The sequence below is a fragment of the Monodelphis domestica genome, chromosome 2 (genome assembly GCF_027887165.1).
Source record: "Monodelphis domestica isolate mMonDom1 chromosome 2, mMonDom1.pri, whole genome shotgun sequence".
Taxonomy (NCBI): domain Eukaryota; kingdom Metazoa; phylum Chordata; class Mammalia; order Didelphimorphia; family Didelphidae; genus Monodelphis; species Monodelphis domestica.
Window position 1 is genome coordinate 176219230 of NC_077228.1, and position 27352 is coordinate 176246581.

Genomic DNA, 27352 nt, shown 5'->3' on the forward strand with positions numbered 1-27352 from the left:
TCCAGCCCTGCCAGGGTGCAGAGCTCAGAGCACATGCAAGCCTTTTGTGGCCTGGCCTCTGCGGCTCTCACCGGTAATGAGACGCTGTTCCCGTCACGTGCTCTGGGCTTGTATCCCGATGGCCCACTGGATGTTCCCTGTGAATAATTTCCCATATTCCTGCTCTCATGCCTTTGTACGTCCCCAGCATCACCTCCACCTCCCAAAACGTGAGCCTCTCTTGAAGGGTTAGCTTGTGCCACCTCCTCCAAGAAACCTTCCTTGATTTCTCCAAGTTCTGCTCCCTCAGTTTGTATTTGCTCATTTATGTACCTATGTTCAGGCAAGTAGATGGCACAGTGGATAGAGCACTGGGCCTGGAGGCAAGAAAACTCCTGAGTTCAAATCTAGTCTCAGCCACATAATGGCTGGGTGACCCTGTTGGCCTCAGTTTCCTCATTTAAATGTAAAATGTAAAAATGTAAAAATTGTAAAAATGTAAAATGTAAAAAATTGTAAAAATGTAAAAATGTAAAAAATGTAAAAAAAATGTAAAAATGAACCAGAATGAGAATCACGGGGACTAAGATGCAACTGAACAACAATCAAAAACATGTTCTCTTCCTGCTGGGATCTGAGCTCCTTGAGGGTGGAGTTTCTTTTTGCTCTTTTCTTGGTACCTTAGAGGAAGTGCCTGGCAAACTAAAAATGTAATCATTAAAACTTACTGAAGTGAAAGGGGAACCAAACAAAAAGGTATTGGTGAGTTGAATTAATTGGATGTCAGACTTCTCCCTGAAAAAGGAAAGTCTCCCACAGGAAAGTCTGATCCAACCCTCTCATTTTGCAGATGAGGAAAGGCAAGTATGGACTCCTAGTTCATAGAGCCGGAATTGGAACTCAGATTCTCAGGCTCCAAGGCCAGGGCTCTTTCCTCTATCCCACAACTTTGAAGTGTCTTCCTTAAATCAAGTCTTTCCCCCCTCCCCTGGGGGTGGGGGAGTGTCTATGAACTTGGTTTCAGGGTGAGAGTATTTTTAAAACTGCATTTCATTATAATGGGTTTCCATTGTAATCCCATGTACTTTTATTTATTTATTTTAAATCCTTACCTTTCAACTTAGAATCAATATTATATTGGTTCCAAGGCAGAAGAGTGTTAAGGACTAGGCAATGGGGGTCAAGTGACTTGACCAGGCTCACACAGCTAGGAAGTGTCTAAGGCTAGATTTGAACCCAGGACCTCCTATCTCTAAGCCTGGCTTTCCATCCACTGAGCTACCCAGCTGCCCCCTACTTCATTTTATGTATTTAAAACATTCTCAATTAGATCCTGGTTCTTCGGGCAGTGTGGGCACAGCACTAGCTACCATCATGGCAGAATGAGAGCTCCAGAGAGAAGCCCAAGTGTCACATTTCTGCCCGATCTGCCACGAATAAAGAGAGGGCATGGAGAGAGCCCAGGTGCTTCCCCTGGGGAAGAAAGGTTTGCTTTATGTGTTCCAGAACAGACACACTCCTCATCCCGGCTTTCTGATAGCCATCGTGCCAGGCTTGTGCCAGTGAGGGGCCCCAGGGACTCCTGGCTCCAGTGTCGGTCTCTAGCTGGAGTCAGACTGCAAATCCAGACAGGTGGGGGGCAGCCAACCACCCTTCCCCTCCATGGTAACTGTGCTTTCTCCCCCACTCCTTCCTTCTGCTCCTTCCTGTGGCCCAGGGCTCCTGGATGTGTACGGGTTTGAATGTTTCCCCAACAACAACCTGGAGCAGCTATGCATTAACTATGCCAATGAGAAGCTGCAGCAGCACTTTGTGGCTCACTACCTGCGAGCCCAGCAAGTACGGAGCGAGGGGCAGGGTGGGCAGGGAAAGTGGGGAATGGGCCGTACAGTGGCCGCAGAACTGTGGCCAGGGCTGGGTGGTGCAGGGAAGGGGACTAGCCTCTTTGGTGCTCCTGAGTGCACCTTCTGGTGCAGGGCCTTAGGAACAAGGCAGGGTTTCATCCCATACTGCTGCCTCCTTAAATGCCCATATTTGACTCAGCATGTCCTCTAGAGGTCAGAGAGCCCAGACAAGAATGTCCAGGAGCTCAGGTCGCTCCTGCTCCCCTCTCCTTGGACCCCCTCCCTCCCCCCCAATCCTGCTCTTCTCCCGCTCCAGGAGGAATATGCTGCGGAGGGCCTGGAGTGGTCTTTCATCAGCTACCAGGACAATCAGAGCTGCCTGGACCTGATTGAAGGAAATCCTGTGAGCATCTGTTCCCTCATAAATGAGGTGAGTGGGGGGGGGGGGGGGGGCACTGGGCTGATGGGTCACTTGAGCACAGAAGGTTTGAGCCTCAGTGGGCATCCACACTAAATCCAATATTGTGAGCCCCCTCCCCCCCCCCCCAAGTGGAGAAGATGGGGAGAGCTACTTAAGGAGGAGAGAAATGGCCGGTCCAGTCTTTATTATCTGTCAGCAGTGGGCTTGGCCCATGACTAGCCGCTGCACTGCTAGAAAGGGGAGGAAGGAAGGAAGGAAGGTTGGGACAGACTGAGTTTTAAAACCACGGGAATGATCAGAACAACTGATGGTCTTGAGGTTGTCCTGAAGGAGGGAGGTGATGAATGGTAGGAGCCTTGATGAGCTGATTCCTACTCTCACTCCTACTGAGTAATGCTGTCAAGGGGTGCTTCTCAGAAAATTGGGGATCCACTGTTAAGTGAGGGTGATGGGAAGATGAAGGAAGGGCTCCCCATCAGGTGATATAAATGGTACCCTAAAATTCCTTGGCATGAAGAGGTCAAGGGGATAAGCCCCCCTCCCCCTCATTCTTTTGACTCAGTGGGGGAGGGATCTTGATTAGCACTCAGTTATGGCTGATCTGTAGCCTCAACAAGTTACCTCCTTTTAGCTCTTACAAATAAGAAATTATCTGACTGTGTATAAGAAGTTTTAATGGGCAATGACTATAAGGAAAGATGGGGAGCTGGAATGAGGAAATCAGGGTCCCTGATCTATATCCCAAAAGGTCTCTCACTCAGGCAGCTGTCAAGCCAACCAGAGTTTCACCTTCCCTTTCCACTATTTCCTTTACTTCTATTTTAATACTGTTGGGGCTAAGGAATAGTCAGAGCAGGGTTAAAAGGCAAAAGGGAGAGAGCCTGGCTCTCAGGCAGAGAGTCCACCATCCTCTCAGGTCTGAAGAGTCTTGATGCTCTGATTAGATGTTCTCAGAGGTAAATGTTGTTGAAATAACTTTCAAGGTGTCGTCTCAGGGCTAAACACAGATGAATCCTCTATTGGCTCTTGGCAAGATCTCCAGCAAGGAATATCCTTCCTGCCTCTTTGAGATCTCCATTCAAAAGCCCCCCAGAGTTCTTCACTGAGTTCCTCTAAGTCCATTCTTCTCTCTGCTACCATCCTCTAGCATCCTCTGCTACCATCTGCTATCATCCTCTGTTTCAATGTTTGTGTTCCATCTTTCCTTTTGCAACCTGCCCTTACACAGTATAAACGTAAAGTTTCCTTGTTCTTACTGCCACCTTTATCTTCGTGTTGTCTGTGTGCAGGAGTGTCGCCTGAATAGACTATCCAACAGCATCCAGCTCCAGACTCGAATTGAGAAGGCCCTATCCAGCAATGCCAGCCTGAGCCGAAACAAGCTTAGCAAGGAGCCCAATTTTATCATCTCTCACTATGCTGGTCCCGTGCAGTATCAGATCGAGGGCATGGTGGAGAAAAATAAGGTCAGCAGAAAGCAAGGGAAGCCTGGATCCTTAGTTACAATAACAGTGCTCAGTGACCTTTAAGAACTTCCTATAGAGAGCTTTTATAGATGCTCAGAGATGGAAAGGATCTCAGAGATCATCCACACCTAACCAGAAGTCTGTTCTACCAGATCCCTAAAGGGTGGTCTTTCAGCCTCCTTGAGGTGAAGATGTTTAGAGAGAGGGAACCTCTAGTCTCCCTTGGCAGCCTGTTCTGCTTTAGGGGCAGACCCATTTGTGAGAACTCTCTACAGGTTCCATCCACTCCCCATGATCATGTCCTCTTGGGCCAAGAAAAACTCATCCAATATGTTACTGGGGTGGCAGCCTTTCAGATACTTAGAGGAAGCTCTCTTGTCCCCAACTGAGCCTCCTCTTCCCCACGTGAATCATCCCTAGTTTCTTGTCTGACCCGGTGTCTGGACAGCTATACTCTGGTGCTTCTCCAGCTTGTCAGTGTCTTTCCCAAAATATGGGGGTCCCATTAGTTAGTCAACAAGCATTTATTAAGTGCCTGCTTTGTACCTGACACTGCCCTGGACTCCAGGGACCAAGGTGAAACAGGCTCAAGGACCTAGGACAACATACACATGGAAGAGAGTTATGGGTTGATTTTGAGAGGGTCACAAAAAACTTCATGGATATGAAGGTACTTGGGCTAATTCTTACTGTAAGCAAGGATTCTCTGGGGTAGAAGAAGGGAGCATTGCAAGCCTAGAAAGGCATGGAGCAGGATATTAGAATGATACATGTAAGGTACATCAAGAAGGGCAGGATAGTTTGAATAGACCAGAGGTTACAAGAAGGAGAATAATGTTGAATAGGGTTGGGGGTCAGATCATTAAGGGCTTTAAATGCCAGAGGAGTGTATTTTGATCCCAGAGGCACTAGCCTCTGTAGTTTATTGAATTTGGAGAGTGGCCTGGTGAGATCTTAGGACAATCACTGTGGCAGTTGTGTAGACAGGCCTGAAGGAACACCAAATGAAGAGCTTAATTCAGTGGTCCAGTGAGAGGTAAACTAGGGTAGTGGTCCTTTTGTAAAGAATGGGATAGGTTCAAGAGATGTGGAAATAGAAGTGGCAGAATTTGGGAAATGATATGAAAAGTGGAAGAGATTGCCAGGTTGCAAACTCTTGAAAGATGAGTGTCCTCAAGAAACATAAGAAAGGTCAGAGAGGGATTAATGAAGGATGAATTTCATTTTATATATGTTGAGTTTGAGATATCTATGGGACAGCCAGGTTAAAATATCTAGGAAGTAGTTACTGATATAGGACTTTGAGCTGGGCATATAAACCTAAGAATCTTCATATCCAAGTTATAGTTAAACCCTTGAGGAGAATCCAGGGACTGAGACGGAATGGTTAGACAGTTTAGGCAGAAGGAGGACCTGGAGAGAGCAGCAGCTAAAAAAGAAAAGAGAGAATGTATCCAGGAGGAAAGTGTGGTCAGTGGCATGCAACAGAAAGGTCAAGAAGTTGAAAATTTAGACACAGAAGTAAGTTCCTCTACCTGGTCCAGAAATGCACAAAAAGATGGCCAGAAGTTGGGGGAGGCTGGAAGAAAGGGGTTAGACCTGGGAAGCCAGCATATGTGTAGGTGTCCAGCCTACAACTAAGTCAGGGAAAGGAGCCATGCTAGGGAGGGTACAGCAGGGAAGCCAGCCAGTTGTGAGCTACACTACAAGTCCCAACATTGCCTGCTTGGAACCAGGATAACTCTGTGCCTGGGACCAGTGTGGTCCCCAGGAGGGCCTAACAAAAACCACACCAGAGGATGGAACCTGCTCCTAATTGGGGATCATTTAAGGAGACGCCACATGCTTGTCAAGGCTAGAATCCAACGTGACCAGGAGATTGAGACCTAAACCAGGGATTGCGGGTGGTGAGCAGCCATCCCCACCCCATCAGCAGCAGGGATAGGAGTAAACAAAGCCTACCATAACCCATCTATGAGGTTAGGAGGGGACTGGCCTGAGCACAATATCTTATGGCTAGAAGTATGAGTAAACAGAAGAAGAAAACAAACATGAAAAAATATCCCAAAGGTAAACTCCAAAGAAGAGAGCAGCCCCCTGCAATAAGAGATTCAGAGGAAAAGAATGACTTGGTCACAAGAACTACAAAAGTGGCCAGAAGAAAAGAAGGAAGGGGACTTAAAAATGAAAGAGAGAAAACCAAGATCTAGCAATTAAGAAGAGGATCATTGGTATATTTGGAGAAAGCAGTTATTGTTGAATAGGTTGGAAGGTAGATTGCAGAGAGTTGAGGAGTGAGAAGAGAGGAAGTAAGTAGGGACAATGAGTGCAGGTGGCCTTTTCTTTTTTTTAAAAAAGCCTGACTTGTCTTAGAATCAAGTTTAAGTATTTGGTTCCAAGGCAGAGGAGTGGTATGGGCTAGGCAATAATAAATAAAGAGATCTACCCAGGGCCACACCTAGGAAGTGTCTGAGGCTAAAGGACCTTCCATCTCCAAGCCTAGCTCTCAAACTGAGCCACCTTGATGCCCCTAGATGGCTCTTTCTAAAAGTTTAATTGAGAAAAGGAAGAAAGATATAGGGAGACAGTTTAAGTGGATGGTAAGACATTTTTTTAAAGAATGAAGGAGACTTAAACACTTGGTAAGGAGTAAGGAAGGAAAGAATAGACAGGAAGATAGTGAAGCCGAGGAAGGGATGATTGAGAGTATAGTCTGGAAAAAGAGAAAATCTAAGGATGGGCCTTGGCAAGGAGAAGAGCCACCATCAGGCAAAGGTCTTTGACTTGAAAAGAGGGAAAGAAGGGATCTCACATCAAAGGGTCTCCGTTTTCTCAGTACAAGATAGGGGGGCCTCAGCTGGGAAAGTGGAGTGAGGGGAAGGTGAATTAGACTGGGAGAGAGATGAGGAATTGCTTTTGTGGGGACTGAACTAGGGAATCGATTAGGGAGAAGTAAAATGACAACTTGGCTGCAATGAAGACCATGTTGGAGCTTGGTAATGTGAATCTTTGAGTACCCAGTCAGCATGGTTGTGTGACATCTTCCAGTCCCATTCCAGAGCCGGTAAGGACTGTGGTAGGAGTAATCCAAGGTTGGGTTTAGGGAAACGGAATTACCAAGAGGACAAGGAGGAAAAAGATAGGCTAGAGGATAAGCTGGAGTTCAGTTAGTTAACCATAGGCTCCAAACTTGGAGGGGAAGGAAAGAAAAGTCAGAGCACTTTTGGTGATGACCAAGAAAGTATTTCTAAGAGGTGGAGGGATTGAAGGGAAAAATGAGGTGGAAGATACATTTTAGGGGATAGCTTAGGTAGCTGGAGTGGCTGGAGAGCCAGGCCTGGACGTCCTGGGTTCAAATCTGGCCTCAGACACTTAAGTTGTGTGATCCTGGGCGAGTCACTAAACCTCAATTGCCCCTTCCTGTTCTTCTGCCTTAGAACCAATACTTCATATCAATTCGAAGACTGAAGGTAAGGGTTAAGAAAAAAGGAATAGATTTAGAAAGAGGTACAGGGAGGACTGAAATGATAGGTTATGGTCAGATAAAATAATTAAGAGTTTGATGACAATAGTATAACTCTTGTAGGTAAGGATGACCTTTAATCATCCCTGTATGTGTGGCTGAGATGGTGTACAGGAATAGGTCATAGAACCTTATTGAGATTAAGGAAGTGGACATTGGGGAGTTTTAAAAGAGCATCAGCATGAAGGTTTGACTGCACATAGGCCTTGGGTCTGGCTAAACAGTGTGAAGTGGACTCTTTTTCTATGTAGTTAGTACCTCAGTGTCCAGGTGGATAGAGCTCAGGGAGACAGTGTGAGGTGGAGGAAAGAATTCTGGAACCCAAGGGCCCTGAGTTCAAATCCCACCTCTACCAGTTTACTTTCTATGTGACCTTGGGCAAGTGACTTTCCCTCTTTGGTGGGTTGGATTAGATGGCCTCTGTGGTCCCTATGATCCCCAGTCCTGTTCAGAAGAGTAAAGGATGGATAGTGGTCATCCTTGGCTATCTGTTCAATGCTGCCCCCACAGGATCCAGTTCCTCCAGAGCTGACTCAGCTCCTGCAGCATTCCCAGGACTCTCTGCTTCAGAAACTATTTCCTTCCCAAGAAAAGGAACAGAATGACCCTTTGAGCCAGAGCAGAGCCCCTGTAATTACTGTGGTATCCAAATTCAAGGTAGGTCTGATAAAGCTGAGAGGCATGTCTTTCCCCCACCTTTCCCGGGGAGACCTAGGTCTTGGAGCATTCCTAGTTATTTCTGTCTTAATCCTTCCTTCCCAGACACCTCAGGAGACCAGTTATTTACTGAGCAGAGCCAGTGGTGTCCTGGCCCCTGGGTGGGAGTTGGGAAGAGTAGAAGGGGAGAGAAAACCCCCTCCTTCTCTTAGAGAAGTGATGACCTTCTTGGAAGAGAAAGGACCAGATGACTGGTACTTAAACAAAGCATCCATTATGCCATGGCCCCTGCCTCCTTCTGGGTCATGCTTTGAAGCTCTCAGGGAATTTGGGGTGAGGGTGAGTCCAGGCACTTTAGGGTTGTTGAGGGGCCAGGCTGGCTCTTGTCCTGATCACTATCTAAAGAGAAGCTCCAAATAACCAAAAGGCAAATGAAGGCAGCCACTGGTGCCCTGATCTGCGTGGCTCCCTTTTCTCTCCTGTCATCTGGCACCTCCATAGGGTTCCCTGGAGCAACTCATGCAGGTCCTGCACAGCACCACACCCCATTATATTCGCTGCATCAAGCCCAATAGCCAAGGCCAGGCCAAGAAGTTCCAGACAAAAGAGGTGATTGACTGTAACGACCCCCCTTCTTCTCCTTCATCACTTCTCCTTCCTTCTCCCTCATCTTCTTTCCTCCTTTGACCCTACCACCCAGTGTCTCCAGTCCCCATCTGACTTAAAACTTGCAGGTCCTGAGCCAGCTTGAAGCCTGTGGCATAGTGGAGACTGTTCACATCAGTGCTGCTGGCTTTCCCATCAGGTGAGTTCAAGCCAACCCCAAAAACTTAGTAAGTGCCCCTTACGTTGTAGAAGGTCCATAGAAGATGACTTGGTCCCTGTTCAGTGTCCAGTTGGGTATGTGTCATGTACCCAGTTGAGTGTAATGCCAGGCTGTGTGACCGAGCAGGAGATGTTGGGAGTTGGGAGTGTTTTAGGAGTTGGGAGAGGACACTTTGAACCAGGCCCCCAGGAAGTTCTGTAAGATAGCTAACCCATTTGGGCTCTTAAGACGGTGATGTTTTCAATTGTGCACTCTAGTCAAAAGTCCTCAAGCCATACACCCTCCCCAAATATATGTGTACTTATAAATTACATAGTTTTACTACTGTTTTAATAATTCCCTGCATTCTAAAATCTATACAAATTCTGAAAATCAAAAAAGAATAGTAAAGATGAAAACATTTTGAAAACCGACCCCATCCACCAATTATGTAAAGGTTTTTATTGGAATTTGGTTATTAAATTTCCATATTCATTAATGTCAAACAATTGATTAATAGGAAAGTTGGTTCAAAATTTTAATTTTTAACACGGATTGAGGACTCACTCTAACTCTTCATTTGGAAGATTTTTAAAACATTTTTTCTATGTTCTTTCTGAGTATGAAGATAGATACTTTTATAGGTTCAGAAAGAAGAGAGTATCCAGGAGAAGAGAGTGATAGTGTCAGAGGCTGCCAAAAGGCCAAGGAGGATGAGAATTGAAAGGAGGCCATTAGATCTTGGGTAAATTAAGATATCATTGGTCCCTTTGGAGAGAGCCATTTCAGTTGAATATAAGACTTCAAGGATTAAGGAGGTGGAGAGTTTAGAAGACTGGAAGGCTGGTGGTGCCCTTAAGGGAAATTGTGATATTAGTAAGAGTTGTAATATTGGGGAAAAGATTATGTAACAAATTCTGAGATTCCATCCATACCTGCTCATTCTATGAAACTTGCTTCTACTGAAAAACTGACTATTGGATGCCATGCAGGGGATTGCCTGCCTGTCAGAGCCCCAGAGCACATAACCCACCTCCTGAGGTGCCTGGGGCAGCCACAAAGTGGACTGGGGCATGGGAGAGGTAGAAGCTAGCAAATGAGTGCTGGGAAGCATTAAGTAATAATAGTATATAGTATTGGAGCCAAGATCACGATTAGCTGAAAGGGTACTGGCCTGAGAAGGATGTTTTCACACTATTTGGTCATACTCTAGGGACACATAACTACTAAGTTTCGGAAGGGTGGAGTGTAAAATTTGGTTCAGGTATCCTGATTCCATACAGTGCCTTCTGACATTATTTGGGCAGCTCTGAGATGGATGGGTTGAAAAGGAAAGCAGCTAGAGGCAAGGGAAATGAGTTAAGAGGCTATTGCAGTAGCTGAGGAGTGATGAGGGCTTGAACTTGGGTGTTGGGCAGGCGAGTGATAAGGATGTTGTGGGGTACAGGCTATTAAGACTTGATAGCTGATTTGGGAGGAGTGGAATGAAGACAGTTAAGAGACTGACACTGAGGTTTCAAACCCAACTCCAATCCCATCTAAAACTTTGGCCCCAACCTCTTTTCCAAACACCTGTTTGAAGGATTCGAGGCAATTCACAGAATTAAACATGATGGCAAGGATACAATCAGAGAATGCCAAACTCAAGCTGCCCTTTGCTCCAATTCTTCCCCCTGCCACGTCCTTTCCAAGACCTCTTTTGGAGCACTCTAGACCCCTCTTCTCCCCCATGGGCTGAATTAGGAAGGAGGGGGGAGGGCTAGGGAATGACAGTGACATTATTTATGAAAGAGCTTCTTGTTGCTGAGATATAACCCTAGGAATCCAAGGCCACCCAAAGAGAGGGAGAGGGAGAGGGAGCAGGGCAGAGATGGGAGGCCCCTGGCTGATGAGTAGGTCATTTAGGCAGGAAACTCTGGGGAGTTTGACAAGTGAGTCAAGGGCAGCCTGGATCACAAACTTCATGACCAGTCAGTATCCTTAAGAGCAGATGATCAGTCACTTCATTCTAGGGTAGTTATACCCCTAAGTGCTCCAGTAAGGGCAGGAACATTGTGAAGGTTATATAAAGAACCTGGGGGGAGACAGGTCTTTATCAAAGGCCAGGAAGAGCCATCTATTTCCCATAGGAAGCAGGCCCATCAGTGGTAGTGTCTGGTTTTGCCTGCATCTTTTCTTCCTCAGCTTTTAATCCTGTGATTCCCTCTGTTCCTTTAGGGGAAATTGTTTAAGCAGAGGCTGAATGAATGGCTCCCAGGGGTGGTCTAGAGAAGATTCACAATCTGGATTGGGGTTGGATTAGTTGCTCTCTACAGTCCCTTTGATGTTTGTAGGGGTAGAATCCTCATTAACCAGAAATTCCTCAAAATAAAGGGCCAGCATCATTGATGATTTGATGGGTTTCCCTTGGGTTCTCAGGGTCTCTTTTCAGAGTTTCCTTGAACGGTATGCCCTGCTGAGAAAGTCTTGTCCACCCCAACCCAGCCCCTCCTCCAGGTTGCCCAGCTCTTCTCCCACAAGGAAGGCCTCCGGTGAGTGTTTGGGGAAGTGGGAACCCATTCTAGTCTCCACAATACCCTGAATCCAGCAGCAGCCCTAGCACTGAGACAGCATCTCCATCAGGGCTTTTTGAGAGCTGCCCCATCCCCAGCTCCAGGCTCAGTGCCTCTTCTGAGACTGAGTCCTCTTTTTGCCAGAGGTCAGTGTCACAAAACTGAGGGTTTTTCTTGTTATCTTCCAGAGGTTTGTTACTTTCCTTGCTTTTTCCCCCCTCCCTCTTTCTCCTTTCCTTTTTCCATAGTCTGCCTTCCTGTTCTGTCTCTCTTGCCAAAACCATTCTGGTCACTAGTCTTAAAGGATTTTCCTGCTGCCACCTCTGCCTCTCCACAGCTTCTCTCTTTGCCAATCTGTCTCCAAAGAGGCGATGGTGTTAAGTGCGGTAAGACCAATCAGGTAATTAACTCTATGTTCTGAGTCAATCTTGGGGAAATTAGGCCAGTCAGCTCTCCTAAGAGTACTATAATTTCTTAGCATCCACTTTCCAATTTGTACAGAGGGTGGAGAAGCTGTAGGGGCAGAAATGATGGGCTTGCTCAGCTTCTGTTCTATCTGTGAAGTATGTGGGCCAAGAGGACTCAGCTCTGAGTTGGCTGAGGTTCTTGGGTAAGATGGCACTGTTCAGAGGGACAGCAAGATTTGGTGAAGCCATCAGGGCCCTGACAGACTTGGGTCAACATCCAAACACTCTGCAAGCCTGACTGTTGGCATGGTTGTGGCTAGAGGTTGCCAGGCACCCTGGGGCACACCAACAGTGAGGTCATTGGAATGTCTGCAGAGACAGCTGTGGTTGGACTCACCTAGAACAGCTGGGGCCCTTTTCAGTCCCCACCCTGCTGCCTTCCTGCCTCCCTTTCTATTCAGAAAGGTAACCAGTGGTCAGAGAGCATGTCAATGACATGGCCTGTGTGAGTCCTCTCCAAAACCCTATACTCTTAACCTTACAGACATTCATGGGGCACTATTGTCTGCTAGACAAGGCTGGACTCATTTGGGCCTCTGTCTCTTGACCTTGACCTTCAGGACAGCAGCTGACCTCTGAGGAGGATGCCATGCCTCAATCCCTCATCAGGGACATTCTTCTGACTCTACCCCACTCAGTTCAGACAGCAACTGTTCTCAGAGATCACCCAGAGGCCAGGCTGGCTCCTGGCCCAATTCACTGTGGAAGAACCAAGGTGTTCATGACTGACTCTATGGTAAGTGCTCTCCTTTGCAGTGCTATAGGCCAGGGATCACCTGCACCTGCAAAAATGAGGAATAAAGAGGAACCTGGGAAGAAAGCAAGTGAGAACAAGGGGAGCTCCAGAAACTCCTCCAGGGAAAAGGAAGAGCAGTTTTTAAATGATGGGACCTTTTCCCTCAAGCATCAAAACACAGCTTCCTTAGCCATTTCCCTCTTTTTTACTCTCATATACACCTGTGACCCTAGCACCAAGAGGATTGTACATATACATGCATATATACATACACACAGTCTCAAATGCTTTCATCATCCATCATAAAGCTATCAAGTCAATCCAGTAGTGTTGAAGAACCTGCCACATGCCCTTGTAACAGAAGGAGCCTCTGTTCTCCAGGAGCTTCTAGTCTAATTGGATGGGGGTGAGGGTGGCATAATTTATATCCATGTATCAGTGAATACAAGACAACATGAAATCAAATACCAGTTGTGTGGTAGGCTCAAAACTGTAGAAACTCAGAGAAGGAATAATTCCATATAGTTTGGAGTGGTTCAGGAGACCTTCCTGAAGGAGGTGGGACTTGAACAGAACCTTGAAAGACCTTAAGGATATGCCATCCGATAAAAGCAGTTGTTTTTCTTTTGTGTTTCTACTCCCAGTTCTTTCTTTGAATGTGGATAGCATTCTTTCTCATAAGTCCACCATTTAGGGTTTTCTTGGCAAAGATACTGGAGTGGTTTGCCATTTCCTTCTCTAGCTCATTATACAGATCAGGAAACTGAAGCAAACAGGGTTAAGTGACATGCCCAGGATCCACATAGTAAGTTTCTGAGGCTGGATTTGAACCTGGGTCTTCCTGACTTCCAGATTCCCAGGACTGATGCTCTATCCACTGCACCACTTACCTGCCCTATGAGAGAAGATCACATGATAAAATAGGCAATTTTGACTAAATAAAACTAAAAAGGTTTTAGCACAAACAAACCAAAGCAGATTTGAGAGGAAAAATCTGTTGCCAGTTTTTCTGACTAGGTTTCATTTTCTAGATATATAAGGAACTGAATCAGATTTATGAGAATAATAGCCATCGCTCAATTGATGTGGTCAGAGGATATGAAAGTCAGTTTTCTATGATAAAAGAGCCCTTGGATATCTTGTCTGACCATGAGCTCTACTCCATCTGATTATCCTCCTGTCTCTATAGCTGGAGCTGCTAGAACACTGGCGAGTGCGGACCCTGAATAAGTGTGCTCGATGCATCCAGTTCTGCTGGCGGCGGCATCAGCACAGAAAGCTGGAGAAGCAGAGATGGGCAGCCACTCTTCTCCAAGCAGGTAAGAAGCCCCAGCAGCTAGGAAAGAAGCCAGCCCCCTTCTCAGCATGGCCTAAACCAACTTCCCAGGAGATCTTTAGCCAAAGCACCTGCCAGTGTATGTAGGTAAAAGCCTGATATTCCTCTGGCACCAAGTCTCCTCATGATGCATTTAACTAACTAGAATTAATCTACAGACTCTCAGCAGAAAGCCTCTGTAGTAAGTAATTTGTAAGTGTTTCTCATTCATCCATTCTCCACCCAAACAATAATCACAGATCTTCAGCAGTACACAAAGTTAAGAATTCCTGGTTTAAAGGGGAGGAATTCCCATTAAAGAAAGTCTGAGCAACCTGGCTCCACACAGTCCCTTGATTCTCTGGTAGAGGCTGGTAATGTGCTCTTTTGGTTATTGATACCATCAGGTTAGACAGCTCCAAAGGGACTTGATATGGAGGGAAAGGGGGAGATGACTCCCCAGTCCACAAGCCCTATCTCCCAGAAATCTCCCTTTGTGGATCACAGGCCAACTAGGCCAACCCTACACACACACCTATACACACACTTTAGATAGAAACTGAGTCCCAAGGTGATTTGCCCAGTCACACAGATATCAAAGGTGGGATTTTAACCTAAGACCTCTTACTGCAGAGCCACTGCCTCCCCTAGATAACCCTTGGTAGGTGCTCAAGCCATCAGGCACTCTCACAACAGAGGCTAGCCTTGGCAAATAAGTTCAAGTCTTGAATGGCCCTTAATTCCTTTCCTCTGATCTGTGATAAATCCACCAGCAACTCGATCCTGGCTAACACGGAAACGGATCCAAAGGTTACACGCCGCTGCAACCTCCATCAAGCGTGCCTGGAGGAAATGGAGGGTGAGTACCTTCTTCCCAAGCTTGCCCCTTCTCTCTGGAAAGGGAGATAACTGTAATGCACAACCAAACTGTTGAGGCAGGAAGGAGAGAGTCCTGGGTGCTTCCCCCAGCTTTTCAGTCATGAAATTATGTTTATCATTCACCGTGTTTTCCTCCAAGGCCATCAGAGGAAAACCTGTTTTTAAGAGATGGAATAGGACTTGCCTCACTCACTCTCCCTTACTTTATCAAGGAGAAAAGGAAGGCCCAAAGTGGAGAAGGCCAGGCACTTGGGGAGTGGCAGATGTGGGCCTGCCACACAGGCTCCACCACCCTTTGAGAGTAGCTTCACTTTCTATTTCCCTAACTCCACCCAAAGAAATTTCATAGTGGCTATTAGGAATGATATGCCAAGTTCCAGGGCAAAGGCTTATGATGGTAAAAGGCTTCTCATGGGGGTGTCCTTTGAAGGCTAAAATGGATTCCCTAGTATCCATAGAACTGGATAATGTGGAAGAAAGCTGCGTTAGCAGAGTGCCTGAACCTCCGCTCTCCACCACACTGCCATGGCCTCCACGTTCCACAGTCCAGCTTTGGCCCCTGGGCCTCGTACTGTCAAATTCACCTGTGGGTGTAACTGGGATGCGGAGGAACCTGTCCCTGCAGGCCTGTCTGCAAATTCCTTGTCACAGCAACACCTACAAGGTAGAGGCCACCCAGCATGATCAGGCTGGCATCACCTCCATCAGAGCACTGCCCCAGGTAAGGAAGAGCTGGGGGGGGGGGGGGGGTACTACTACTTATGTTAATAACAACAATATGTAGCCCTTTGTTCTTACTATCCCCATTGTTACAGATGAGCAAACTGGGACTTAGGTTAAGTGACTTGCCTAAGGTCACACCAGTAAGGGACTGATGCAGGATTCAAACTCAGTTCCTGACTCCAAGGCCAGTGCTCCAGCCCCAGAGACATAGTGCTCTAATAGGCTCACTCTGGCCATATAGAGCATAAAACAAATGTCAGGAACCCACTGGAGGAAGAACTAAAGATAATACACATAAGGACAAGGGATTGTTTTTCTTTAAAAGGCAAACAGGCAGTGTCTGATTCCTTTGCAGAGCTATAGCTGAGAATGTACCTAAGTCTTTCACTACTTCTATGGCTTTCTGAAAACTCTTGTTCAATCCTCCCCTAATACCTTGATTCACAGCCCCAGTGTTTAATAAGTATCACTGATGTGCCTATTATGAAAAGAAAAATAAACCCTGTATTCAGGGAGCTGACATTTGAAAAGTGTGTAAAAAATATGGTTTCTGCAAGGATCAGGAAAGCCCCCATATAGAAGGTAGGTAGTGCTGACCTGGCTCCTCCACCAACATCCCCCTATTCTCAACCTTCTTATTAAGAGTTGTGGAAAGCACAAATAGTTTTCAATAACAAGGTGAAAACCAACTAGCTCCCCAACCCCCCTGCCAAAAAAAAAGTTCATCATAAAATATATAGAAGCACAACTTGGGAATCCCAACTCTTCTTCCCAGGTAATTGAAATACAGCCTAATGAGATTAGCTAGTTAACCAAAGGAATCTGTTTTCATTTACTAGTTAAGACTACTACTCTGCAACTAGAGAATGGATGGACAACTCTATAGCCTATTTACCTGGGTGTAAAAATAGATCTAGGCACACTGAGCCTGGAGTCAGGAAGAATTGTCTTTCTGTTTCCAAATCTGGCCTTACCTAGCTAGTGTGAGGTGACCCCATTTTCCTCAGTTTCCTCATCTGTAAATGAGCTGTAAAAGAAAATGGCCTGTATCTAGTATCTCTGCCAAGAAAACCCCAAATGGAGTCACAAAGAATGAGACACAACTGAAAAATGAATAGAAGAAAATATGAGTGTCCTCGGAATATTCTCTGGAATATAATATTAGAAGATGATTTAGGGTGTAATGTGGGTTGTTGGGGCCTGTGTTCTCCTAGGAATAAAAAACCAAGGATCATTTTACTATCTCCCTAGGGCTCCATCAGGTTTCACTGCAAGAAGTCACCCTTGCTCTATGCCAACATCAGCCCTGAGACACAGAACTGTGACATCACTGGTTTTAATCAAATCCTCCTGGACAGGCACAGACTGATTGAGGTGTGATTTTCCTCTGGTCGTTGCCCCCCCACCCTCCCTGGATTGGGGGCAAGTCTGCACTTTTGGTTCCTCTAGGTCTAGGCCTCCAGATGCCTTTGAGTTGCACAATATTTTCCTGATACCCAGTCACCTTCCCCTAGGGACCTCCATCATACCTGAGAGACCACACCTCCCTGTGTTTGGAGTCCAGCTTTGCTTTTAGAAACACTGATTGGACCACATGAGCACCCTAGCACTGATGGGGTCGGGGCACTTTAGGCTCATGCTCCCCAGCCACAGTGTAGCTCCAGGATAGGAAAGAAAAAAACGTTCAATGCAGAATTTTTACAGAAGAACTAGGACTATCCCTACCCTCGTGCCTCTGTTGAGTACAGTTCAAACTTGGGACCTCGATTCTGTACATTGTCCTGCGGGAAGGCAGTGTGGAAATGTGGCCCAAACCAAACTATTTAAAGTTACTTTGAATGATTAGCTTATTCTAGACCAAAGATGAATCAGCAATTCAATTTTATTTAAATGTTATTATAAGTCACATCCAGGAACAGGCTGAGCCAAGCTAAGGATGTTTTAATTAAGATGCATATGAGAGGAAGACAAACTCTGCCAAACAAACCCCTCTCCTAGGCTTGTCTTGATATGTACCATGAACAAATAAAATGTTTTTTAAAACCAGTCCATGTTGCCAACCAATATTCTTATAACAAAATAAGCTACCTCTGTTGGATTTGAGCACATTGCTCACTGGCAGGGTGAAAAGCAGAGGCACTACAGCCAGCCTCTCAGGCTGAGCTCCTGTTCTGGGGAATATTCCCTTGCTCAGAGCTCTATTCAAAACTCCAGAGTGGGGGGGACAAACCTCCAGTTTTCTCTTTCTAAGAGGTTGCCCAGTTCCTTCTTTGTGCTGGCAGGAGTTCATCCCACTACATCCAAAGTGTTTTCTTTCTCAGGAGGGTCAACAATTCTCAGACAGCAGTCAGCAAACTCCACAAACAAGGGCTCTCGCATGTGGCTTTTCATAAGTGTCTCTTTGTCTTCTGCCTGGTCGATGCTGACAAGCAACTGTTGGAGGTGGGGATTGGTCAATAAGTTTCTTAATTCTTTCGAGTCCCCTTGAAAACAGACAAGAATATGAGAGGTGAGCATGGGGTGGGGGGTGCAGAGTCTCTGGAAATCAAATGGAAGAGAGGAAGCTGCTTTTACTAGGGCAAAAGCTTTAATCACACATGACTACTTTATTACCTGGCCTATGTAAACCTGAAAATTTCTTAGACTTATAAATGTTGGAAATTTCACCATTGGGAAATTTCATACTTGAAAAATTTCCTACTGATAGTCTATTGGAATGTGAACCCCCTTGGCATGGGAGGGTCCTTCTCCTCCCTACTTAAGATTACTTTAGGACAGAAACCTTTTGCTGAACAATGGAAAGGGCTTTGACCTATGCTTAAGCATAGAACAGGAAGTTCTTTGAGTCATGATTGATTTTAGAATTGATACAATAGAGATACTTGGAATGACAGAACCAGGTCTTGGAACTTACAATCTCCACCCTATTCAGTCCTAACAGGATTTAGGAAGGGCTGCAGCATAGATCAAAATTTAATTATTTGAGAATATGACCTTCAACATACATGTGCAAAGCCACAGACCTCTGGGCGGTCCTGGGTTAAGGTAGAGCCACCATTGGCACAGGGAAGACATGGACAGTGATTGGTAGATGTGAGAACTGAGGGGAGGGAACTGAGATGGTTTCCTTAGAGATAGCGGGGTCTGAGGACTGGGGAGGTTTGAGAGGTTGTGCTCTAAGAAGCTTGCTCTGAAGGAGGCTGGAGGTGGAGGCCCCTGAGACTGTTTCTCCATTTTGGTCATGTGAGTGATAGGGTCTGTCTGTCTGTCTGTCTGTCTGTCTCTGTCTCTGTCTCTGTCTCTCTCTCCTTTCTTCTTCCTGTTTGTAATTAAAAACTCCATAAAAGGTAGACTGCTGACTTGAGTTTTCATTTAGGAATGACATAGCTGAATTCCTTGCCGACCTTAAATTATTATATATCAGTCTTTTAAAGTGATTTCCTTGTCACACCTATCATCTATGGCATCATTCACACAGAAGTTGAAATTATCAGCATCAGAAGTCAATCCAAGATACAAAACCAACAACGCTAGACTACTAGGATAATTTTAAAGTACGGATCTTGTTTTCAGTGTCCTTTTAAGAAAAAAAAAAGTAACTTTTTTTTTTAAAGCACCTGGGTTTCAAGTGAGGGAAAATGTTCTGTCACAACTTTTACCATTTCAGGAACCAGGTCTTACCCCTTTTTTGGGTACTTCACAAATAAAGAATTGCTTGTATGCATACTTCCCCCACTTACTACAAGAGAAGACAAAACATTTAATACTAAGGCGAGTGTGCCCCAGAGCAAGCTTAATGATTTAATAAGACCATACACTTCTTATACTTCATTTCTGAGGTCTCCTTGCTGCTATGAGGCTAAATAGGGAACAGAGGAAACAAAGTTGAACATCATGTGGCAGTTGCTGTGGCAGTTGCTCTGGGGTGAAGGTACTTAATCATTATTAACAAGTGGAGGAGTTAGGCCTCCAACATTATCTACTGCCTCAGCAAACCCACCAAGTTTGAATAGAAGAAACTTGTCATCCTTATCTGGTCATCACTATCTCATGATCATACAGAACTTTAAGTCATAGCAGCATATGGAGAAAGGCCTAAATTTACAATGATGCTTATCTGGAATTTACTGCTATAGCCTAGTATTCCATGTTAAAAATACACTTAGTGAGTTCTGATTTAACTCAAAGCATACACATGTATAAGTTAAAACTACAGGTGCTTGAAATATATGGTAGGGATTATAATTATTCATTAAATAGGATTCAAGCTTTTTCACTTTTTGCATAATTTGCTTAATAAACCAGTCTCCTTCCCTTTAGTCATAATAGAAATTCAGCAAGAAATGTGCTTTGAATGTCCCAAAGACAGCATTACAGGATCATTGATCAGAAGCAGCAGGGCCTTCAGAAATCATCTAGTCCAATCCTTCATTTTAAAGGTAAGGAATGGAACTGAGGAGCCTCAGAAAGTTGCTGACGTGGCTCATCCAATGTCCCAGCAATAAGCAGTGTCCTTTCCAATGCATTATGGAAAAATAATTTCTCACAGGGAGTTACTCTGACAATATTTTTTGGAGATTTCTTGGGAAGCCACAGAGTCTACATGTAATGATCATAAACAGTTCCCTTACACAAGAGAGCTATAAAGAAGAGCCTCACTAGGGAATCTGTCAAGAATTGTTCCATATTTATAAATTTTAGTTAAGTTTTGGCCTAATAAATGCAAAAAACTTCCATGCTATGTGCCTATTAAACCACATTCAAGATTAAATTTGGTAAGTGGCATTGGCTTACCCAGATCCTTCAGTTTCCAAATGGAGACTCTATCTTTTTCGTCATCACTATCTAGGATATCTGCTACACACCAATCATTACCTAAGGAAAAAAAATGTTATTTGCTAATCTCCACCCTTTTTATTCCCCCACCCAAGTAGAGGAAAAGTCCTTTAGTGCCATTAAAATGGTCAAAAGAAGTGTTCTGCAAAGAATAGTGGAAGCCACAGGGCACAGGTTCAAATCTCCTTCTGATAGCTACTGCCTGGGTCTGAATTTCCTGATCAACAAATTAAAGGGTATTAGAGAGACAAGTTAGGTGGCTCAGTGTTTACAGAACCAGGCCTGGAGATGAAGGTCCTAGATTCAAATTTGGCCTCAGTGTCCCCCTGGGCAAGTCACTTAATTCCAACTGCCTAGGCCTTATCTCTCTGCCTAGTACTGATTCTAAGGTCTTAGAAGGTGTTTTGTTTTTTTAAAGCATTAAGACTAGATGGCCTATGAGGTCCATTCTAACTCTATAATCTTTGGTTCTCCAGGGCCCCACTGCCTAACAAGTAAAGGGAAATGAACAACATTACAAATCTATGAACGCAAAGTACTAAGTCTCAGAGTTTTCTGGGTGGAAGTCACCTAGAGAGGAAATAGTGAAATCCAGTTCCATCCCCAACAACACTCATATTTTGGAACACTATTTACAGAACTCTAAAAAAGGAAGAAAATGTTATGCTATTATTCCTATGTTCTGTCAACAGTATCAGGCTATTGTTAACGAATCATCAATGCAACAGTCTCAGCAAACAAACATTTAATTGTGAGCACAAGTCACTGTTCTAGGAGCTGAAGAGCTGAGAAAACAAGGCTTGGTCTTCTAGGAGCTTACCTTCTACAAGAGAGGATGGAACAAATCAATGAATGTAGAGTGTGAAAAGAGCAAATGCAGATGGCATGCCCCCCAGGAAATTCTGAGGAGGAAGAGAGAACACTCAGAATATCAGGGTAAACTTCCTAAAAGGACAACTTAGCAAGAGTCCCTACTGCACCCATTCTCCTGCCACCCTCCTCAGAAAGGCTTGCATTTTATGTGTTCCCCCTAAAGCACTTGACATAGCTCCAAATATGTAGTTTTCTAGGTGCTAAATAAAATACTTCATTGAACTCTTCATGCTTAGGTTTGCCACCTTTTCTTTTGAGTGTGGGGCCTCTCATACTGCTGGTACTTGTCAGTATCTAAACTGAAAGGGCAGAAAGACATCAGCCAACCTTTATCTCAGTAGCATCCCCTTCTCCCCCCTTAAACCCTTACCTTCTACCTTAAATACTAATCAATACTTCCAAGGTAGAAGAGTGGTAAGGGCTAGGCAATGGGGGTTAAGTAACTTGCCAGGGTGTCACAGCTAGGTGGTGTCTGTGGCCACATTTGAACCCAGGACCTCCCATCTCTAGGTCTAGCTCTCAATCCACTGAGCTACCCAACTGCCCCCTCGGTAGCACCTTTGAATCCATTACCACCCAGGACTTTTGGCCAAGCCCCATTCCTTTACTGATTCAAACCCTGGGAATTCCCTCAATGGCTTTCTCCATACCCAAACAGCAAAATAATCAAAATCCATAACTGGACCATCATATTTCCACTACAAATCAATACTTTCTATCCTGCTACAACTATCACTCCCTGACTACCAAACTACTTTCCTCAAACACTGGCCCATTTTGCCCATTTAGTCCTTCCTTTCCTAGCAAATGACCTCATCTCCTACTATTAAGAACATCAAATGTGAGCTACCTCAACTTTCCTCCTCTGAATATTACCTATTCCTACCCCTCACCCCCACGTTTTTGGAAGTGTTTTCTCATAGTCCTGATCCCATCCCACCCTATCTACCATGTTTCAATTTTATGTTCTGCCTTTTCCCTCAGCCTAAAAGCAAGTTCAGGTCTTCTTTTATTGCTAAAGCCTACTAATTGCTCTCCATGGGGCACATCTCAACCCCATTCTAATCCATCCTCCACCAAAGTAGTTTTCCTAAAGCATAGGATTAACCATATCACCACATCCCTCCACATCAAATTCCAGTGATGCCTAGTACCTTCAGAGACCACAGATCAATTTCTCTGGCTGGAATTAAAGTTCTTCACAATCTGGCTCCTTTAATTTTTTTAAATAAATTATTCAACTCCTCTTAAGGCCTAGATAACCAGGATGTTCCAGATCCCATTCTTATGCATTGCCTGAAATGTAACCACCCACACAAAGATGTAGCACAATTTTATCACGTAAATGTTTTTTTCCTCCCCGTCAGTTTTCCTTTTCTACTCTTTAAGCCTTCCAGTTGCACAATTCCAAAAAGTCATTTACCTTTGTCCTCCAAAAACTTTGTTTTCACAAAATGATTGCCCAAATCTCCATTTTTCATAACAGGTGGGGGTTTGGAGATGCATTGCTCTGGAAAAATTAAAAAAAAATCAAGGTCTCTTTAGAACACAGGCCAACCCCATGCAAGCCCAAGCCTGAAGGAATTTAAAAAGAAAAGCAGCCTTCACCCATTTACAGTTCAAAATAGAACATGGGGAAGAGAGATGGCAGGAAGAAGTTAAGGGATCCGGGATAAAGGCAGGAGAGAATAGAGAAAGGGCAGACCACATCAGAAGACAGTGAGATTAGAGACCAGGAGAGGACAGAGTGGAAGGGTAGAATGATGAGAGGGGAGAGCTGACAGAAGGGAAGAGTAGGGGAAAGAGGATCGAAGACAAAACGGGGAGACGGCATGAGGCAGAGAGAGCGAAAGGATGGGTAAGAATTAAGGGAGAGCAGAGACAGGAGCTGATGGGGAAGTTGAGAGGCACAGAGCTGGATGGAAGGAAACAGGAAAGCAAGCCGAGGCTGCAGGGTTGGCCGGGAGAAGTCACGGGGGCTTTGCTGGAAATCTGGGGGTGCCGAGACCGTCCCTACCTTTGTGCTTCTTGTAGCAGGGAACGGAGCAGCTGCAAGAGAACCAGGGACCAAAGGATTAGGGCAAGAAGGCGGGTTCTTCGGGAGATGGGACCCGGAACTGCCGCAGCCTCCCCCCTGCCCGGCCTCCGGAAACCTACCAAGTCCCGGTTTGGAGCCCATAGGGATCAGCCCACTATCCCATCCCTTCCCAGACGAGGTCGTACGTACTACGGGACGCGGCAGGCGGGGCAGCGGTACTTCGGTTCCTCTTCGCAAACGCCACACACAGAACCTAAACCCAGAGAAGCCATCACTTCCACCGCACCTATTACACAAGCGTAGATAGGACTTCCTGCCACGCCCCTTCAAGTGGGTGTATCGCGAGAGAACCCAGAAGACCCCGTGATGCGCCGCCTCAGGACCTACGAATCCCGAACAAAGCTAAAAACTAGACCGAAGGAATCGATCCCCGTCCCCTCAGCCTACGGAATCAGAAAGTACAGCCCGAGAATTGGATCAACACGTGGGTGGGCCACCTGGTTGGAAAAACCTCGTGGTTCGCTAGAGGCAGGCAAGCCTCTCCCGAGCTGTGTGAGCCGCCAAGATACTTGGGAGTTGCTTTGGGAGTGAAGTGGGACACTTCATAAAACGAGTCCGGACACCCAAAAATTCAATTATTGGAACTATTATTTATTGATTAATAAAGAATCTACCAGCTGGGACAGACAAGATACAAAGTTATTTCCTTTCACAAATAGGTTCTTATTTGAGAGTCAACAAACCTTATCACAAACATGGGTATGTGTGGTCAGAGACAATACTTAGGCTATTCAGGGGTTGTTAATTTTTACTTAATTGTACTTAATTCACTTATCCCTAGTTAGCTAAGTGTTATCTTGCATTCCATCCTGGCCTCTTTGATATTCCTGAAATTCCTTTGTTTCTTGACCTTCCTAATTTTCATCCCTAGTCTAGTCTGTGCCAGCATAAACTGCTTGACCTCCTGGAGGGACTGGATCTGTTTCCTAAAAAAATGCCGGAAGGCCAGGGGCAGCTGGGTGGTTGAGTTGATTGAGAGCCAGGCCTAGAGTTCAAATTTGGCCTCAGACACTTCCCAGCTCTGTGACCCTGGGCAAGTCACTTAATTTGCATGGCCTAGCCCTTACCACTCTTCTACCTTGGAACCAATACACAGAATTGATTCCAAGATGGAAGGGTTTAAAAGGGTTTTTTTTAAATGCAGGAAGGGATTGATCTGCTATCTACTTCAATTTTATTATCTTCCCTTAGTTGGACTATTTCAGGAGGCTGTTGAAATGGAAGATAATCAATAATCTTTACCGCTTAAGTCCTACTCTGAGCCAAGATCTGTGCTAAAGAGTTAGGGATACAAAGAAAGCAAAAGGCAATCTCTGCCCCTAAGGAGCTCACAATCTAATCGGGGAGGACAACACATAAAAAGAAGCTGAAGAGGAGGAAGCTTGGGTACCTGGCCCTGAAAGGGCATGACCAGATTCTGCAGTCAGGGTGGGAAATGATGAATGACTGCCTCAGGTTCCCTACTTAAATGGAAGTTCTGGGAAAAGTTCTCCTAAGTTCACCTTTCACCTCCAGTCAAAGGGAAAGTTGCCTCAAAGCAGTGATACCGAGGAAATGTGTTTCAGAGTTGATGTGATCTTGCTAGAAGATGAATTTCTGGACATCATGATGGTAGAGATTATTTTATAAAATGAGGGAATTGGCTAATTTCTAAAGCTCCTTGTATCTTTAAATCCCATGATGTAGATTTCTCCTAGATCATAGCCAAGGGGTCAAAACAATCCTAAACTTCCTCTCCCTATCTTCAGTGAAGGGTGTCCTTGGACCAGGTTCTAAGATTATTTACTTTCTTGTTTACACATGACTTTACATAAAACTGAGTTTCACCTCACCCCCTCCAATTAATCAATGAACATTTATTAAATGCCCACTATGTGTCCAACACTGTACATAGGATATAAAAAAGAAGCTAAAGACTGTCCCTGCCTTCAAGGAGCTTAAAATTTAAGACATGCAAACAAATATATACAAAGCAAGCTAAATACTGGATTAATAGGAAATAATTAACAGAAGGAAGGCACTGAAAGTAAGAGGGATTAGGGAAGGTTTCTAGTAAAAAGTGAGATTTTCTTAACCAGGGAGGTCAGTAGTTGGATCAGAAGAGAGATCATTCCAGGTATAGGGACTGCCAGAGAGAATAACTGGGGCTGAAAAATGGACTGTCTTGTTTGTAGAATAGCCAGGAGCTCAGTATCACTGAATGGAAGAATACTTATCCTGGAGTAAGATGTCAGAAGAATGGAAAGGTAAGAGGGAGCTAGAATGCAAAAGGCTTTGAATGCCAGAGTGTTGCTTTTGGAGGCAATTGGGAGTTTACTAACTATGGAGGTGGTGATGGGGAGTGATTTGTGCTTTAAGACATTAATTAAATCTTTGCTTTAAGAAAATCACTTTGAGATTTTAGTGACTGAATGGAAGATAGATTAGAATGGGGAAAGACTTGATGAAGGCAAACCTGGAAGCCACCTATTGTAATAATCAAGGTGAGATGAGGAGGGCCAGCACTAGAGTAGTGGTTGTGTTTGAGGGAAGAAAGGATCTTTTTAGAGAGGTATTTGAGAGAACCTGGTGTGACTCTGAAACTAAGGCAAGCACATCCAACCTGGTGAAAGCATTCCTTTGGATTTCTTTGCTTGGGTGTGCCAGTCAGAGAAGCAACCAAGGCCTAGAGTGGGAGCCTGACCTTCACACACCCAACATGGCCCTTCCCTTCTTGAATCAATGATAGCTCCTTGAGTCCTTTTTCAACCATCTCTCTCTCTTTTTTAAACCCTTACCTTCTGTCTTAGAATCAATACTGGGTGTTGGTTCTAAGGCAGACGGGTGGTAAGGGCTAGGCAATAGGGCAATAGTGACTTGCCCAGGGTCACACAGTTAGGAAAGTGTCTGAGGTCAGATTTGAACCCAGGACATCTCTGGGCCTGGATCTCAATCCACTGAGCCACTTAGATGCCCCCTCCTTCAACCATATCTTCAAGAAAACCGAGGTGGAGAAAGATCTGAAGGGATACAGATGGAGGTGGCAAGGAATAGAGACTCATATCTTCTGTTCATTTACTCTCCCCTGGGGTGACCACTCTACCTTTTCACAGGTCCTCTTCTGTCCCCTCTCCTATGGGGACCAGAAGACAGGAATTAAGGGCACTCCCACGGCCAGAGCAGAAACCAGGGTTTTTCCCTAGAAGATATGAAAGATATCCAAGGGAACCTCACCATCTGCCAGAGATGATAATTATCTCTGTCATGTAGAGTAAATGCTATAAATGCTTTAGTGTCTACTTTCTGTTCCCATGAAGTGTTCAAACAACTCAACCCTCATGCTCCACCCATCCCTCCTGACCCCTACCTTTCTCCTCCTCCTAACCTTTTAGATGATACTGCTTTGTCTTGCTCTGACTATGGCTCAAATTCTGACTTGAGCCTTCAATGGAGTAGGGCAAATGGGAGTCATTGCCTCCTCAACATTTTATCACTGTTTTGATCTCCAGCCTCCAAGAATTTAGAAGAATATCAGAGAGGGTAAGAGATGGGAAAGAATGAGCTGAAGGTCTCCACGATCTATTTTAAAAACAAACAAGGGAAACCTGTCACTTAAGACCTAAAATAAAGACTCCTTTTATTGTAGTGAAAAGCACAATGATTTTGGCAGACTGATAATCAGAGTCTAAACCCTGGTTCTGCTATTTACTGCCTAAGAAATTTAATGTGGGACCTAGAGGCCTAGAGTTATCGTAAGCTTTTGATAATACCAATTTTATTTTTTTAATTGGATGAATTAAAATTTTCACTTCCAATTCCTTTTCTCTTTTTCAATTACATGTGATAAGGCCAATTTTTTAAAAGATAGGTCCTCACTAGGACTCAATTTCATCTTCTGTAAAAAAGGCAACCTTTTTATGGTTAAAAGTGGTTTTGTATTGTCTTTTTAACCTAAGGGATGGAATAGGAAAGTGCATTGGAACTCAGGGACCCATTTAAGGGACAAATCACTTTTGACTTTTTCACCACTCTTATATATGCATGTATTTATTTATTTTTGCACCTGACCTGTGACTACATTGGTACAGAGAGGTCTTGGTGAGGAACCTCTATTCAATCAGATTGACTGGCATCTTATAGCCTTAGTTTCATGAGGTACTCTGAAGGTTAAATGAATTGTCCAATTGTCCACAAAGAGA

At 44.8% G+C, this 27352-nt stretch overlaps 2 protein-coding genes across 13 annotated transcripts in view; one reads left to right on the forward strand and one right to left on the reverse strand.

The window, feature by feature from the left end:
• MYO19 (myosin XIX) overlaps positions 1 to 21303 on the forward strand; it is a 59809-nt gene extending 38506 nt beyond the window's left edge. For 5 of the 12 annotated variants that reach the window (XM_056816461.1, XM_056816460.1, XM_056816454.1 and 2 more), the window contains 14 exons: positions 1697 to 1818; positions 2140 to 2253; positions 3534 to 3710; positions 7744 to 7890; positions 8392 to 8499; positions 8625 to 8695; positions 11114 to 11226; positions 12275 to 12450; positions 13640 to 13769; positions 14539 to 14624; positions 15075 to 15365; positions 16619 to 16741; positions 17689 to 19806; positions 20680 to 21303. In XM_056816461.1, the coding sequence (XP_056672439.1) occupies positions 1697 to 1818; positions 2140 to 2253; positions 3534 to 3710; positions 7744 to 7890; positions 8392 to 8499; positions 8625 to 8695; positions 11114 to 11226; positions 12275 to 12450; positions 13640 to 13769; positions 14539 to 14624; positions 15075 to 15365; positions 16619 to 16741; positions 17689 to 17760 (1730 nt within the window). In that variant the 3' untranslated portion in view covers positions 17761 to 19806; positions 20680 to 21303. Of the gene's footprint in view, positions 1 to 1696; positions 1819 to 2139; positions 2254 to 3533; positions 3711 to 7743; positions 7891 to 8391; positions 8500 to 8624; positions 8696 to 11113; positions 11227 to 11495; positions 11648 to 12198; positions 12451 to 13639; positions 13770 to 14538; positions 14625 to 15074; positions 15366 to 16618; positions 16748 to 17688 lie in introns of those variants that run through there. The other 7 variants (XM_056816455.1, XM_056816458.1, XM_056816457.1 and 4 more) reach the window with 7 other exon arrangements.
• On the reverse strand, positions 17831 to 23467 carry ZNHIT3 (zinc finger HIT-type containing 3). The gene is made up of 6 exons (XM_056816468.1): positions 23304 to 23467; positions 23094 to 23125; positions 22500 to 22586; positions 21024 to 21105; positions 20162 to 20242; positions 17831 to 17850 (listed from the first exon to the last, which is right to left on the reverse strand). The coding sequence occupies exons 1-5, from the start codon at positions 23384 to 23386 to the stop codon at positions 20239 to 20241; spliced, it is 288 nt and encodes a 95-aa protein (XP_056672446.1). The 5' UTR covers positions 23387 to 23467; the 3' UTR covers positions 17831 to 17850; positions 20162 to 20238.
• Positions 23468 to 27352: the final 3885 nt, after the last annotated feature.

Bases quoted from the DNA above. Each gene is read 5' to 3' on its own strand.
- ZNHIT3 (XM_056816468.1), bottom strand. From the start codon at position 23,386: ATGGCTTCTCTGGGTTTAGGTTCTGTGTGTGGCGTTTGCGAAGAGGAA. The intron at 23,126-23,303 runs GTACGTACGACC...GTTCTCTTGCAG, and splicing joins CCCGCCTGCCGCGTCCCGTA to CTGCTCCGTTCCCTGCTACA. The intron at 22,587-23,093 runs GTAGGGACGGTC...TAATTTTTCCAG, and splicing joins CTGCTACAAGAAGCACAAAG to AGCAATGCATCTCCAAACCC.